The sequence below is a fragment of the Heterocephalus glaber genome, unplaced genomic scaffold (assembly GCF_053883595.1).
Source record: "Heterocephalus glaber isolate CG9 unplaced genomic scaffold, H.glaber_assembly_v1.0 deba00001472, whole genome shotgun sequence".
Classification (NCBI taxonomy): Eukaryota; Metazoa; Chordata; class Mammalia; order Rodentia; family Bathyergidae; genus Heterocephalus; species Heterocephalus glaber.
This window is the reverse complement of record NW_028258315.1, coordinates 86,652,234-86,669,381: the sequence shown is the minus strand read 5'-3', so window position 1 is coordinate 86,669,381 and position 17,148 is coordinate 86,652,234. Positions and strand designations below refer to the sequence as shown.

Genomic DNA, 17,148 nt, shown 5'->3' with positions numbered 1-17,148 from the left:
GTCTCTGTTTCATTCTTCTCCTTCAGCCTCGAAGTCAGGGGTGGGGAGGTGATCAGGGCAGGCCAAGTCCTGGGCCCTCCTGGGTGGCAGAAACTTGGTTCCCTCCCAAGCACTGTGCCTTACAGCTGTGGGGCAGCCCTCGGTCTCCCACATGCAGGGTGGAAAGACTGCACTCCTCTCACACCTGCTGAGACTCACCGTATGTAGGTGCAGGGAGGCAGCAGGCAGTGGTAAAAAAACATCTAGGCTCTCCTTAAAAGTCCCTTGGGGCTTCACCTCTTCGGGCTTCTGTTATGTCACCTGTAAAATGGGATTGACCAAGGACAGCACCCTCACAGGGATGCAGGTTCAGGGGGAGAGGCTGGAGGAGCAGCAGCTGCTGTGATTTGTTCTCGGCCTGTGGCCCTGGGTAGGCCTGGCCCAGCTCCCAGGGAAGTGAGCTCCCTATCAGGGGAGGGGCCTCTCTACACGACAGCTGGCCTGGAGTTAACAGGGCATGAGGACCTCACTCACAGCCAGCCTTGTCACTTCAGCTGGATGCACGTGTTCTCAGAGAGCCGGGAGCCGGGAGCCAGGGCCCTTTTGAGTCACACTGAGCTGAGCCTGAGCCTCCTGGGGCTGGACGCTGGCTGGGCTCCTCAGCTCCGTGCTCATGCTGCAGAGTCCATGGGGGCCTTCTCTTGTCAGTCTCCAAGGAGAACTGGTGGCAGCACAGAATGAGTTTGTAGGAACCTACAGCTTCGAGGTTAGAGTCTTTATTGATTAACTGATTGAAATAGGGGGGATTGAACCAGGGACTTTGTACTGAGCTACATCCCTAATCCTTTATGTTTTTTTTTGAGGCAGGGTCTCACTAAGTTGCTAAATTGCCTAGGCTGGGCTTGAACTTATGATCCTCCTGTCTCAGCTTCCCGGAGTCCTGGGATTGCAGGCATGTGCTACCATGCTCAGCTCAAAACCTGGTGTTATAGTGTACCGCTTTGCCTGTTTTGGGGTGTCCCCTTTCCCTTTTTAACCTTTCTAATAAGGTTACAGTCTTCATTCTGACTTTCTGAAGATTTCTCAATAACATTTAGTGGAAGGATACTTACTCTACCCTAGTCCCTTTAATATACCCATTTTGCTTATCATGTAGTTTAGTGTGGCTTTGTTGTTGGATATCACACTTCTTAAAAGTGATTAATAAGGGCCGGGGATTTAGCTCTGTGGTTCTGCTGCCTGCTTCTCAAGCACAAGTTCCCGAGTTCGATCTCCGGTACCTAAAAAAAAAGGGATTAATAATGTTTCAAAAGTGGCATTGAAAAAAAGCTACTTAAATAAAGCAATTCCTCTTAACCAGGAAATAGATTCTGTGGGATAAATTGCAAAGCAGTTTACCAGCATAGAGTTTATGATCCAAAAGTTCACTAACTCTGCATGTTGAAATAAAAACCAGGTATTTGTGAAATAGGTTGTTCCAACTGTTTCAGGCAAAAATTGTCTAGCAAGTGAGAGAAAACAGAAGGAATAGTTTGCAAAGTAGGAAATTTGTAGTGTGAGGTTATGCATAAGGAATGTGTTATGAGCCTATAGTAGAAATCTCAGACCAGGGATTTGGGTGTGTTTACTCAGTTTTGTTGCAGAGAACTCCTGGGTACCACCTCTGTGCCCTGCCCAAGGCAGGCATTGCCAGTCTGCACAATAATCTTTGGGGTTTTTTTTTCCCCTGGTTCTGGGGATGGAACTCAGGACCTTGTGCCTGAGAGGCAGGCTCCGCACCACTGAGCTAAATCCCCAGCCCCCTGCACAATAATCTTTTTAGCTGAGCCTCCATGTCATGTGCCTCATCCCTGGTAGACATTGATAATATATTTTAGCAGTCTTTTTTCCCCCTGGTAACTGGGATCAAACTCTGGGGTTCTCTACCACTGAGCTAAATCTCCAGCCATTTTAAATGTATAGCTATATTTAAATATATTACCCTAATATTATATTAATTATATAATTATAATATTTTAGATAATATTAAAATATATTTTAAACAATTTGAGCCAATGTCTCACTAAGCTGTCTAGGTGAGATTCAAGCTGTGATCTTCCTGCCTCTGCCTCCCTCAAGGCTGGATTCCAGGCACGCTTCCCCACACCTGGCTTGTTTTAGCAGTCTTACTGCTGAGCTCCGCATGTGGCTTCACAGCCCGCAGCACCATGGTCTTCTGCGTGATCTCTTGGAAAGTCACTAACATAAAAGGACTTTCTGAATGAACCCCTTATTAACTGAACCCTGACATGGTGATATGTGAAAACCAAACAGCTCCTTTGTAGCCCCTGGTGGAAAAAGAAATCGAGAAGAGCGGCAGTGGGAAGAGTGTGAAAATGTGTTACTTTCCGGCTTTCAGCGTGGCAGGGCACCCAGTTCTAGGACCCAGTTCTTTCATCCCCTGCCTGCCGGGCCTGGCCTGTCCTTGGGCACCTGACAGCAAGGTGACCGTGATGTGCAGGGCTTGGGGGAGGATCCACAGAGGGGGCTTCCACTGACCAGGGCCCCGTGCTTTGCTCCTGCTCGAGGTCCGTGGCAAGACAGCCACACCATGAATTCTGATGGAGGCTGGGAGAGACATCCATCTAGGAATGACATAGCTGGGAGGGGAAAGGGGAGAAAAGATTTTAGATATGCTTCAGTTGTCAGCGCTGTGAGTCACATGGTTGCACGTCTCTGTAGCTCAGTGTGAAGGCCCTGGGTTCAATCCTAAGGACTGACTTAAAAACACGAAGGGCCATTAAACCCCCGGACAGGTGACCTGCTCCGGGGCAGCCGACTAAGGTGGATCTTCTTTAACCTAGTTTGGGGTAGGGGGGCTGCTGCACCTGTAGTAGATTTTCACTGAGAAACTGAAGAAAATGGCACCCCCTCGTCTCGGTTCAGATGGCCCCCTTGTTGGGGCATTGAAGGCTCCAGTTCAGCTCTGAAAGGAGGCAGTACAGAGAGGAACTGCAGAGCTGACCGGGGATGTCGGTCACTGAGCTCTGTAACTGCAAGGCTGCCCGGAAGTCCCAGCGTAGGCTGCCGCCTCCACCTCCAGCTGCTAAGCTTTCATTTTCCCTCCTGCCTTCGTGCTTCATGTCTCAGGGTTGTCTAAGCGCATGTAGAAGTCAGGGATGGGAAGAAGAGTAATAACATTAGCATTGGCCGAAAACTGTGGGAGTCTGTAGGTGAGGTCCCCATTTGGGCTCCTGGCAGCCCTGTGCTCGTGTTCTAGCGTTGTCCCGGCACACAGTGAGGGAACCGAGGTGCAGAGTGGGTGCTGTAGCCCACCTGCACCTTCCGCAGCGTCCCCTGGTCTGCCTTCAGTGTTGCGTTCTGTTTCCTGTGGAGGATCAGAGGGGGACACATTCTGGAACCGGTTCAGGATTCTGTCTGCAGAGGCTGCTTGGGTACCTTTTATTGAGACAGAATGTCTTTGTGCTGCCAAGACTAGCCTGGAACTCCTGGGCTCAAGCAGTCCTCCCACCTTAGCCTCTCAAGTAGCCCTTTTAATTTTATTTTGACATAGGGTCTCTCTGAGTTGCCCACGGGCCGGGGATTTAGCTCAGTGGTTCCGACGCCTGCCGTACAAGTGCAAGGTCCTGAGTTTGATCCCCGGTACGAAAAAAACCCCAACAAAACAAAACAAAAAAACTCAGTCACCTGTGGACTTTGAAGAATGTTAGGAAACTAAGTTGCCCAGGCTGGGCTCAAGCTTGGATCCTCCTGCCTCAGCCTACCAAAGTACTGGAATCCAGGAGTGCGCTACTACATCTGACTCACAGTCTCTATAACTGCTTAGCTTAGTAGTGTCCCCCACAGAGCCCCAGACTCACAGCAGTATGACAGGCCAGTGTGTCTGCTTGCAACAGGAGAGCAGGGTCCTCGCCCTCCTAATGAATCGCTTGACTTGTCACTCAGAGAAGTGACAAGTGGAACGTGTAAACTACTTGTAAGTTCACAGGGCATTAGCTTTTGTTTCTTCCTTGTGTATAGCACTGGGATGGTGGCTTCCGGGCTCTGAGCTCTAAGGAAGAGCAGCACTTAAGTTGTTAGGTGAGTTAGTGTAGGAGGGAGAGAGGTGATGTTTACGAAGTGCCTACTGTGTGCCAGGCATTGTGCTCAGCTCTTGGCATTCTCTAACCTACCTACTCAGAACCACGACCCGGGCGAGGTGTTGACTATAGTCATTCCTGTTTGGTAGATGATGGAAAATAAGGCTCAGAGAGGGGGTGGACTATCGAAAGTGACAAAACTAGTTGAGCTGCTTGTTCCAGAGCCCATTCTTGGAATCACTCTGCCACACCTCCTCCCAGAGGGCAATGGAGCTGGGCGGCAGGACATGGAGGATGTGGCGTCCTTTACACCTTTGCCAGGGGTGCCCTCAGTGACAGCCTCAAGTGCACACACTGTCGTTCTTCGAGTCCTGCAGTCCCTTGGCAGCTGTTTGTAACTGGGCAGCCAGCTGTGTTGTGGCCAGAGGATGACCTGCTGTCTTTGTCCTTGTGCGTAGGTTACCACCCATTACCCTTGTTAATCCCCGACAGCCAGGTGAGCAGGTACCGACCTTGGCTTCCAGGGATGCCATGGATACTTGTGGTGTGGACAGACAGAGGCTGGATGGATCTGGCCCCTCCCGATAAGAGCAGAGAGAGGAAAGGCTACTGTCCTGACTCTGGGGAAGTGGTCCACCAAAGAGGCATTTCCAAGATGCTTCTGAAAAATGCCTAAAAATAGCTGGTTTTCTCCCCAAGTGTCCTCTTTCCAGGGAATGCTGATGTACAGGTCTGGACACCAATGCGCAGAAATGATGGGGAAAAAATTCTAACCTAGGATTGTAGTAGCTCAAATTAACCTTCTACCTATTACCCCACCCCATCCCTGAAAAAACGCTACTGCCCTCATTTGAAAACAACACTGCAATCCCAGCACTCGGGAGGCTGAGGCAAGAGGATCACCATGAGTCCAAGGCCAGCCTGAACTACATAGCAAACCCATTTCAAGAAAATCAAAAAACACAAACAACAACAACAAAAATAATGCTTTGCTTATACTCTCAGTACTCTTGAGGCTAAGACAAGAGGATTGCTGCAAGTTTGAGGCCAGCCTAGACTACACAGTGAGTTCAAAGCTTTGCACAGTGGCAGTATCATAGCCAGTGAGGTTTATGCAAGGCACGATTATTGCTAATAAGTGAGCCCAAGGCCAGTGGACTACGTAGTGAGACCCTGTCTTTTTTTTGGTACCGGGGATCGAACTCGGGTCCTTGCACTTTCAAGGCAGGCGGTGAAACCACTGAGCTAAATCCCCGGCCCCAGACCCTGTCTTAAAAAAAAAAAAAAATCAACTAAAAAATAAAAAGCAACATCGCTTAATTTTAAGTAGTTTGAGAGTGTGTGTGGTTTGACAGTCAGTATGATACAGAGCCAGGAACATTATGTGGGAACTGCAATGCTTGGATGTGGGGCGGGGAAGCCCATGGCCACATTCCAGCCCGCTGAGATCCAGGCAGGTTCTAGGAGGCTGGGCACTGGCTAATCTTATGAAAGTGGCTCTCAAGAAGGAGAAGCTTCAGCTCATCTGGCCTTTTTTTCCTTCTGCATTTCTGTTCCGTGTTTACCATTAGCATAAACATTGCAGGGCACCCCCAGGGCTGAGAATTCTGTGATCCAAGGCGATGGTCTGACATTGACACTGTGACCCCCGGACCCCGTGTAGCATTTCATTCTCAACCCCCCGGGGAGTCTCCTGTTTTCCTGCGGGTGGGGCCTGGGGAGGCCTTTTGGGCAATCCTCCATCTTTTTTATTGTTCCAAGAGTTTGGTCAAGCATTTGACCTGTCAAAATCACTTTTGGAATGAAGACGGCTTTCCCTCCAGCTTCTTAGAATAGCAGAATGAAGGTATCATTTGTCCCAGTGAGGCTTGAATGAGGGCTTTCTCGTTTGGACACCCACCTTGAATTCATTGGAAACAGAAGTTCTGGGCATTGTATTTTTCATACATTTGGCTCAGATTTTAACTGGGTCATATTTCCCCCAAGATTTTTTTTTGGGGGCGCGGGGAGAAAAGACTTGTTTCATTCCTTTATAGCAGCATGTGTAAGTGGGATAAAAATAGAGCAAATTGGCTCCATGCTTTGAGTTATATATTAAATCTGCAGGTTTACTTTTGAAGAGCATTTAACACATAACTTGGGGAAGTTTGAGTTTTGCGGAGACTGATGGCTGAGGCTGGATGAGACATTCTAGTCCCCTCAGAGCCCTGAGGCACAAGACCCTGAGGCCTCGGATGCGACCTGACGCCACCATTGCCCTCCCTGTCTAGCCATGTGCACACACATATTTTGTGTGCGTGGGCGCCTCCCCCCGCCGCTTTTTGAAGACTGCACTTCTCCTGTTAGTTTGAATAAAGAAAAGTGGCTTGGAAATTTGTTTAATATGGAATTACTGATGATCAGTAGGTAGTAACTTGATAATCAATAGCATTTCAAAGACAGCATCTATAACAGGACATCTAATTCAAAACTTTTAGTCACTGCCAAGGACTGTCACCTGGAAAAGTGGCCAGACTTGTGGGGTGAATTACCCAGAAGTCTGAGTCCTATGCAGAGCTCAGGGTTCTGTGCAGATTTTGCTGCTGTATTGACCACAGGATCTCAGAAGCAGGGCTGGCCCATGGTCATGTGATGTGTGTGCTCAGAGGACCCTGCACTTGATTTAATGCTCTGCTGTTGTCACCTTTAAATTCTTTTTTTTTTTTTTTGTACCAGGGATCCAACTCAGGACCTTGCACTTGTGAGGCAGGTGCAGTGCCAATGAGCTAAACCCCCAGCCCATCACCTTTAAATTCTTAATGCTTTTTGAACAAAGGGTACCCCATTTTCATTTTTTACTGGACCCCATGAATTATGTATGAGTAAATAGTCCTGCTAGTCTTTTTTCTTTTTCTTTTCTTTTCTTTTCTTTTCTTTTTTTTTTTGATACTGGGGATTGAATTTGGGACCTTGCCGCCTGCAAGGCAGGCAGCAGAACCACTGAGCTAAATCCCCGGCCCCCTGCTAGTCTTTTTTTATACAATTGATTACATAGAAAATCCCGTTGGATGTCGTGACACGTGTCTGTAACCCTAACTCCTCAGGAGGCTGAGCAGGAGGATCACAAGTTTGAGGCCATCACTGGGCAACTCAGCAAGACACTGTCTCAAAATAAAAAGTAAAAAGGGCTTAGGAAGTAGCTCAGCGGTAGAATGCTTGCCCAGCATGCACAAAAGCCCTTGGTTCAGTCTCTAGTACCAAAACCAAACCAAACCACAGTACCTCTTGATACCTTAACTTGGAATGAGGATTGTTTGAATTTCGTCTTATCAGCCAGATTATGGTAATCTTTATTTGTCCAGTGTAGATGATCAGATGTAGATATTGTTTGTACAACTGTGAAATTCTGGTTTCTATGGGTTTGGGTGTGGGCTTTTAAATGAGGTCTTTTGTTGCAAGAAGTATAAAAATAGGTTAATTTTTTTTTAAAAAAGCCCCAACAGTTTTGAGTAGCAGGCCAAGCATGCGCCAGCAGCACGTGTATATTTTTCATGTGGTTGTCCTTGGGTTTTGTTACATGCAATTCGGTGGTGTTTAACCGGTGTTCAGGTGGCTGCTGGTGGCTGGGTAGGACAGGGTGTGCAATGGCTCTGAGATGAAGTTTCAGTGGATCTTGTTTGGAGGGAGAGAGAAAAAGAGGAGATATTGATTCTACAGATGTTTGATGGTGTAGATGGAAACTGGAAAGTGGACAGAGAACCAGAAGTGCTGGTGGTAGGAGGGTTTTGTCACTCTGGAGGATTTTGGCTTAATCACTTACCCTCCTGGCCACAGAGACTTTGTCCAGTTGCTTTAGCCCCTTCAGGGTTTCCTCTTCTGAATGACTCACTTGTCAGAGCAGCCAAGATGAAGACAATTGATAACACTCATTGTTGGTGAGATTTAAGGGGAAGCTGGCTTCTTGAACTTGTAGATAGGAGTGTAAATAGGAACAACTTTTTATAGGGAAAAAATGAGTAGGACGTAATTTTTAGAGAGGAAAAAAAAAAACCATTTCAAAACCAACCATAAGCCATACATGATGGCACACACCTGTCATCCCCGTGTTCTAGAGGATCACATATTTGAGCCCAGCGTGGGCAACTTAGCAAAACCTTGTCCCAAAATAGAAAATAAAAAAAGGACTGGGGTTGTAGCTCATTGGAAAGGCTCTGAGTTCAATCCTCAATACTGGGGGAAATTTTTTGTAGGACTGGGCATGTAGATCAGTGGTGGGGCACTTACCTAGCATGTATGAGGCCCTGGGTTTGATCCACAGCACCACAAAGACAAAACAACACACACACACACACACACACACACACACGCAACCAAAATAAAACCTGATTATGTAGCAGCACACACGTAGCTGTTAGTGTGCACACAGAGTCTGACAGGCTATGCCATCAGGTATCAACGGGGAGGCGGGCCCTTCTTCCTCTTGGTCTATATTTCTGAACTTTTTTTTCTTTCTTTCAGTTTTTTGGGTCAGGGTCTCGGTGGACAAGGCCTGAACTCACTATTTAGCCAGGGCTGGCCTCAAACTTATGGTGGTCCTCCTGCCTCAGTCTCGCCCCCGAATGCTGGGATTACAGCCATGCGCCACCATGCCTGGCATGATTTTTCAATGATAAACGTTTTTTATTGTGGAAAATTTTAAGTATACACTAGAATAGAGCGACAATAATATCATGTTTAATGTTTTTGGTGTGATCCAGTGGCGTCAGTTAATGACATTTTAGAATCATTTTTTCATCCATTCCCATCCTCAAGTATTTTCAAGCAGCTATTGACAATGCACGTGCTCACTCTCGGTACAGTTCTCTGATGGTTGAAGGCCGCACTTATTTCTTTACAAAGAGCATGGTGTTTACCTTTGCATAACCCAAGGGTGACCAAGCCTGTGCCTGTCTGTCTCCTCAGATAGCAAGGCCATTGTGGATGGGAACCTGAAGCTCATCTTGGGCCTGGTGTGGACACTGATTCTCCACTACTCCATCTCCATGCCTGTGTGGGAGGACGAAGGGGACGATGATGCCAAGAAGCAGACGCCAAAGCAGAGGCTGCTGGGTTGGATCCAGAACAAGATCCCCTACCTGCCCATCACCAACTTTAACCAGAACTGGCAAGATGGCAAAGCCCTGGGAGCCCTGGTGGACAGCTGTGCCCCTGGTAAGTGCTCTGCTGCCTCAGCCATCTGTGTGTGGGAGTGGGCGGGTCCTGAGCCTGCAATTGCGGTGGGAAATCTAGCTTTGCTCTGATTGCTGCATAAGACAGCAGTGGGAGCAAACATGCTGTTTGCTCCGTCTCTTCTGGGTGTATCCGTAGGCATGTTTAAGCACCAAATGCAGTCATTTGTGTCAATGCCCAGCGTAGATCTCAGTGCTTGTGCTTCAAGCAGGCTTTGGGTTTAGCTTCCAGACTCCAAAGTCCTGTGTCTCCCCACATTGGTGCCTAGTTTCTCCTTGGCTTCAACAGAAACATGTGGTCCTATTAGGTGGCTTGGCGTGATAATCCAAAAAATTCCACTGAGTGGAAAGTACCCGTTTTTATTAACCACTGGTTTGACTATATATGGTTTTCTTTGCCCCTTTCTGTATTGCCGCGGAACTGCACTCGGTCAGGATCCAGCTGGAGCCTTCTCCACCCTTGGTTGAATGCACCCCACAATTGTAATTATCTCCATTGGAGGGTTTAGATAGGTTGGTAGAGTTTGCTGGTACACACTCAACAGAAAAACCAGTGCCAGTGTTTATACATCCCTCCCAAAATTGTTTTTAATTTTAAAAAGCCTAATAGTTATATTTCCCTTTTACCAAGTGTTCTCTATGTGCTGGGAACGTTAATGTTTAGAAGATGATGGCTCTCAACACACTAAGAGCAGATAGGCTAATGTCAGCTGAGTAGGGGAGAGGGGCTGATTCAAGGCCTCAGTCTTCCCTTGCAAGCTCTAACTGGAGTTATCTAGGGATGATTTGAAGCAGGCTTAGTTCATGTCCTTGTGCCCTCGTCCTTCTATCTTCTGACACAATTTAGGATGCCTCTTTCGAGTTTAAATTTGGGGATTTTTATTCTAGTCTTGTACTGCTTGTGCTTATAGAGGCTCTTAAAATAATTGTAGGATTGCTCGCATCCCTCTCCCTTTTGGAGACGGTCTCCCTGTGTCGGTCAGGCTGGTTCTGAACTCAGTATGTAGCCCAGGCTGGCCTTGAACTTGGGGCAATCCTCCTGCTTCAGCCTCCCAAGTGTTGGGATTATAGGTACATGCCACCATGCCTGGCAATATTGTGCCTTTGAACAAGTGGACTTTTGAATCACACAGTATATTTTTAATTCTGTCCTTTTAGATATAGCCAGGAATAGGGTAAAACAAATCTCTCCTGTGAAAAGGCATGAGGCCCAAACAGTTTTACAGGATTTGTTTATATAGCAGACCTTCCAGGAATGTGAAGTGCCTCTTAATACAAAATAGCACATCAAAGGAGAAATGGGTGTTAATGTATAATAGTTTCCATTCTGGCACACTCCTATCACTGGCAAATATTGCCCATAAAATGTGTCATTCAGTGAGAATTTAGGGGCGGGGGATTGTTCTCTGAGTTGAGACCAAATGGGGTTTGATTTTTTTTTTCCGGCCCAGGGCTTCTTGTAATTGCTTCAGTCAGTTAATGCTAAAAGCATCTTTGTGTATGTCAACAGGTCTGTGCCCAGACTGGGAGTCCTGGGATCCACGAAAGCCTGTGGATAATGCCCGAGAAGCCATGCAGCAGGCAGATGACTGGCTGGGTGTCCCGCAGGTATGTATGCGTGTATCCTGTCCCACCAGGCTGGTTCCACCCTCGGCTTTGTTTCTGGCACTGCAGGATATCTTTCTGGGTCAGACAGGAAGTTGACTTTCTTGGCCCACTGGCATTCCTCTGTCATTCTTCTGCCTTGCTCCATTTCCCATAGACTGATGATCTTTTTTTATTTATATATTTATTTTTGGTACAGGGGATCAAACTTGGGACCTTGCGCTTTCGAGGCGGGCGCTGGAACCACTGAGCTAAATCCGCGGCCCATTCCATTTACCATAATAATAGGTTCTCATGGACCTAGGTACCTGTACATCATCCAGAAATCTTCATGTCACTCTTCTTAGTCACTTGCTGGAAATTTTTCTTTTCTTTTTGCTGCATATACTTTGAAGGCTATCAAAATTTTTAACCCTTAGTTTGAGCTATGGCTACTGTAGTATCATACTGTGGTATCATATATATATATGCAAATGTATAAAAATATATACATCAGGGAAAGAAAAACTTGTATAAATATTTTAACATTAAATTTACTGAGATATGAGACTAATACAAGTTACCTTTGGCCTCTACAATTACAAGAGGTGCTCAAAGTAGTGGCCATGAGGTTCTAGACATCATTTATTAGTACAGCGAACTGCTGAAGTGTACATTTTTTTTTTGGTACCGGGGATCGAACTCAGGACTTTGCAGTTTTGAGGCAGGCAGCGGAACCACTGTGCTAAATCCCCAGCCCTGAAGTGTACATTTTTGGGGCAGAATATTGGGATAACTCGCCCTTAATGGAAATTGTGGAAGACCTTAGAGTGTTCCAAGTCCTATCACAGGAATAGCAAAAAGAACTTGGAAATTGAAAGTCTTTGATCCCGTCTACAGAGGCCATGTTGCTTGGTTGAGTCCAGTCTTATTAACAGGGAGGAAAACCAGTGTTTCCCTCCTAAAGCCCCCCTTACTCTTTAGTCTCCCATGGTCAAAACCCCGTCAAAGAGAAGCTATAGGTAGCCAGTGTGATGGAACTGAGGACCTTGCTCTGGGCTCTGTTAAGGTCAGAGTTGGTGTTCAGAGTTAAGTTCAGTGTTTTTTGTAACAGAATTCTTTGGAAGGTAGAAAGAGCTTGCCTGTTTTTTGGTTTGGTTTGAAGTCAGGTCTCTGCTACATGATCTGTTTCTTGGCTAATCCAACCCGAGGAAGTGGTATGGTATGTTTTTCTCCTCATCTTAAACCCGAAACCATCTTTTGACGTTCATGTGATGCTGGCACTATGAAGTTGTCAGAGGAGCCGCTGAGGAGAAATGGCAAATCAGCACACATCCTACTTTTTATGGAATGTATTGTAGGCGACTGCTCAAACCCAAATAGCTGTTTTGTTCCTGTAGGCTAATGTAATGCTCAGAGAGTTTTCTGGTGCTTGCTATCACAGGGAGAGGGAAATTGAGTTCATCTGTCCATTGTCTTGATTAACCTGGCTTACAGGACAGTCTGTCTATCCAAGGAGGTGGCTCATGTGCTTAGCACCCTGGTTGGAGGCAGAAAGGGCTTTGCATGCTTTAGAAGTGGGGACAGGTGGGGAGCTGAGATTGTTTTTTTTTTTTTGGTACTGGGGATCGAACTCGGGTCCTTGCGCTTGCGCAGCAGGCGTCGAAACCACTGAGCTAAATCCCCAGCCCGGAGCTGAGATTGTTGACACCTTTACAGAGGTCACCTGTCTAGTCTTGCTCTGAAGCTGAATGTCAGGAGAAATTCACTCGTTCCTCACTTTTCTTTTAAGAAATTGCTCCTAATATTTTGAGACCACATCTAGTAAGTCTCTGTGTTGTCGCTGATTGGTCTTTTCTTGTTATTGTATTAGTAGGGTTTTAATAGAGACACAGACAGTGGATGTATAAGCAGAAGAAGAGGTCCTTTTATGAGCTTTTTGGGTAATATTTTCTTTTTTTTTCTTTCTTTCTTTTTTGATACCGGGGATCAAACTCAGGTCCTTGCGCTTGCAGGGCAGGCAGCAGAGCCACTGAGCTAAATCCCTGGCTTGGATAATATTTTCTAATCATGTGTGTGCTTATTTCTTTTTCCTCCTATTTTGATATAGTTTATTCCTTTGTCCTTTCTGGGAAGTTTGACCAGAGCATTGAATAGAATCTTCTTTGAGGAGGTAGAGGGCATGAATTTTTGGACATGCAAAATTCTCTGGAGATTGTCCCGTGGCTTCCAAAGGGGCTGGTGATGCCTCTAAAAAGTTAAAAACTCTGATCTTGGGGTCTGGGTGAATGTAATTCCACTTAGATGAGAAGCTGACTCGGTTTCTTAGTATTTTTAGCTTTTTGTGGGTGCAGAGTGATGTGGGCATTCACCTACTGTGTCCTTGTCCCAGGTCATCACTCCCGAAGAAATTATTCACCCAGATGTGGATGAGCACTCGGTGATGACTTACCTGTCCCAGTTTCCCAAAGCCAAACTCAAGCCAGGTGCTCCTCTGAAACCCAAGCTCAACCCAAAGAAAGCCAGGGCCTACGGCAGAGGTAAGTGCTGGTCTGGTTGGACTTGAGGCTTGTCCTCTGGTGTTGATTGTTAAATGGCTTCAAAAGAAATGTTCTTAGGATCAGAAAGATGGACTTGGCTTAATCCTTCTAGATACTCTAGGCCTCTTTTGGCGCCCCCCCCCCCCCTTTTTTTTTTTTTGGTACCGGGGATCGAACTTGGGTCCTTGCACTTGTGCAGCAGGTGGCGAAACCACTGAGCTAAATCCCTGGCCCACATTTTTTTTTTGTAAGGGGATCGGACTCAGGACCTTGTGCTTGTGAGGCAGGTGCGGTGCCACTGAGCTAAATCCCTGGCCCTGTCATATATTTTTTTTTAAAAACTAAGATTTATTTATTTATTTATTTTTAGTTTTTTGAGAGACAAGGTCTCACTATGTAGTTCAGACTGACCTTGAACTCATTATGTAACCCAGGCTGGCCTCAAACTTGAAGTGATCTTCCTACCTCGGTCATAGTATTTCTGCTTTGTCAATTGAAGGCTTTAAGAAACGCTTTTGTCATGTGATAGAGAATGATGACATTGTGATTTTGGTGCGGCAACTTTCTTGATGGGACTAAGAAAGGGCCACTGGTCCTATTTTTCGGAAGAGGAACCAGAGCCTGGTCCACAGGGGTGGGAGGGGTCTTTCCCCGGGTCATCAGTCAGTGGTGGGCTTGGGCAAGAGCCAGGGTCACGGGGATGCTGACGCATTTCTCCTGTTGGGTGAAAGCTGGCTCAGATTTCCAGATGGGGCGGGAGTTATTGTTAACCCCTGGCAGACACTTCCTTGCTGAGACATCCTGTTTATGACTCAGAACATGATGGCAGGTTGAAACCATTTTGAGGGACTTGTTGCTCTGGTTGTCATCTGACTTCAAGCACACTAACCTTGTTTTTTTTGGGGGGACAGGGTCCCGCCCCGCTGTATTCTAGGCTGGCCTTGAACCCACAACAATCCTCCTGCCTCAGCCTTCTGATTGCTGGAATTACAAACATGTGCCACCACCCCCGGTGAGCACAGGTTTTAAAAGAGTACAGTTACATGGCTGTGCAGTTTATTTTCTTGTAACAATGCAACTTACTTCTTTCTCTGTGGGGAAGAGAAGCACATTTTATTTCCTAATTTTCATAATTACAATTGGGATAACATCTGTACACACAGAATATCCTCTATGTCCTCTCCCAGAACTGACAGTTGTTACCATAGTAAGTAATTTTCTCTTGCCCTCTGTATATGTGTGTGTGTGTGTGCGCACGCGCGCACATGTGTGTGTGAGAGAGGGTGTGTGTGTGTGTGTGTGTGTGTTATTATTGTTGTTGAATTGTTGGAAAATAAGTTGCAGGCATAGTGGCAGTTCATTCCTTCATACATCAGTGAACCACTGTTATGAATAGGATATCTCTTTACATAACCACAATATTTAGTCATCATCACACATAATGAAAACGGCAATCTTTTCAAGTCATCTAATGCTCAATTTGTTTTCAGTTTGTCCTAAAGATTGTAGTCATAGGTTTACAAATCAAGATCTGATTAAACTTCACTTAACGTTTGTTTATAATTTCTCTTTAGACTTTTAAAATGTAGAACAATCCCCCCCCCCCCCCCCGCATTGGCTTTCTGGAGCGTCAGCATGGGTCTCATAGGATGTCGCGAGCATTTGCCCCTCCTAGTGGAGTGTGGCCCTGCCTGGCACCGCCTGACCCTCAGGGTGACACACGGCCACCAGTGATGCTGAGTAGGTGCTGTTTTCTCCCCAAGTGGCCAGGTCTTTTCACCCGTCTTTTCAGACCTGTTTTAGACCAGCAGACAGCCTGAAAACGCTGGGTTGGACACACTTGCCACCTGAGGTTCTACCTGGCAGTAAGTGGGTTTGGGCAGGTGTTTGTGTTTTTTTTTTTTTGGTACCGGAGATCGAACTCAGGACCTTGCGCTTGTGAGGCAGGCAGCGGAACCACTGAGCTAAATCCCTGGCCCCAGTCATTTGTGTTTGAGGCCAGTCACTCTAAGGCCGCTGACAATCCTTCCTTTCTTTGCACCGTGACCAAAGCGGATCACCAGAGTGTGGAATCTCTGCATTGAAAGATTATGCTTCCTAAGTGACAGAAAAGCTACAGCCAAATAAAACTTGTCAAAATTGGCCAAGTGGATTGAATCTAATCAAGGCATAACACACTTGTTTGTAGTGACCTTATCACTGGCTGTCTCTTTTCCCCATTGTTAATGTGAGATGGTTTCCTTTCGCAGTGCTGTTTTCTAGAAAATGACCGCTTGCTAGGATTCAGGAATGTAGCTGGCCGCTGCCACTTCCTTTTTCTGTCTCTTTGTAAGCATTGTGCACTCATGGGAGAAAGCAAACATTTTTTTCTTTCATATTTATATATGGGTCTATAGTTTCTTTGTGTTTTTATTGTGGAGATATAAGCAATATAATAGCTATGTATGTATGTGTGTGTATGCACATACACACACACACCTTGGTTCATGAACTTAATTCTTTCTACAATTCTGGTTGCAAACTGATTGGAAAAAGAACCAAATCAAATTTCCCTATAAGGTCAACATTGAACCTAACCATTGAATTTGATTTGCTGTCTCTCTCTCTCTCTCCCCCTTTCTCTCTCCTTCTCCCCTCATGTATATGTGTATTTAACAAAAATTGACCTTTTAAACTATTTTTAAGTATTCCTATGGCATTAAGTACATTCACAATGTCATGGAACCATCACGATTATCTATTTCCAGGATTTTCCCACAGTAAAGCACCTCATTCCTTAAACAATAACTTACCAGTTTTCAGGCAGGTGGATTTAGCTCAGTGGTTCCAGCGCCTGCCTCACAAGCGCAAGGTCCGAGTTTGATCCCCGGTACCAAAACAAACAAACAAACAAAAAAAAACCCTATCTATTTTCCCCTCCCCTCAGTTCTTGTATCTTCTGTTCTACTCTCTGACTCTCCGAATTTGTGTCGGTGCCTGTAGAAATGCCATATGTTATCTGTATTCTTGTGTCTGGCTTACTTCACGTAGCACGAATGTTTTCAGGGTTCACTCATGGAGCATGTATCAGAATTTCCTTTTTATGGGTGAATAATATTTTATCGTATCATATGCAATGTTTTGTTTACTCATTTGTCTATGCATAGGCATCGGGTTGTTTTCATCTTTCAGCTGTTGTGAACAATGCTGCTTTGAACACAGGTTTACAAATATCTGGGTCTCTGCTCTCAGTTCTTCCGAGTCTGTACCTAGAAGTGGAATGACGAGATCATATATAATTCTGTCTCACTTCTTTTTCTCATTTAAAGTAGGAAGACAAAGTGGCCACTGTAAGTGATGGGGCCACATCACGGTGGGGCTGTGATACGTCACTCTGGCCCACGGTGAGACAGAAGCCAGGGCCACTTTTGCGGCCTCTTCTGTGTGGCTGCATTGCTTCATTCCTGCCACCCAACCCGGGGTTAGAGCATCTTCATCTAATCGCTAGAAGATTTGAGAGGTTAACTTTCTTTATCCCTGGGATTGGAACAGATTCTCGCTGCCAGCCAGTTAGCACTTGCAGCCCCGGTCACTGAGGCCGGACTTGCCTCATTTGAGTGGGTTTCCAGGGGAGCCAGCCAGGTGGCTCGAACCTTAGCCACAGGCAGGCCTTTGTGGTGGGCTGGCTGCCTGGCGGGGGAGGGTTGTTGAAAGCATCCATCCATGAGCTAAGCAGAAACCTTTCCAAAAGCTTTGCTCTGTGTGAAGCATTCACCGCAT

General features: G+C 46.1%; 1 protein-coding gene across 8 annotated transcripts in view; it reads left to right on the top strand.

Annotated features, from left to right (window-relative positions):
* Flnb (filamin B) overlaps positions 1-17,148 on the top strand; it is a 143,946-nt gene that overhangs the window by 47,082 nt on the left and 79,716 nt on the right. For all 8 annotated transcript variants that reach the window (XM_004864237.3, XM_004864235.3, XM_004864234.3 and 5 more), the window contains exons 2-4: positions 9,000-9,248; positions 10,776-10,873; positions 13,242-13,389. In XM_004864237.3, the coding sequence (XP_004864294.2) occupies positions 9,000-9,248; positions 10,776-10,873; positions 13,242-13,389 (495 nt within the window). The remainder of the gene's footprint in view (positions 1-8,999; positions 9,249-10,775; positions 10,874-13,241; positions 13,390-17,148) is intronic.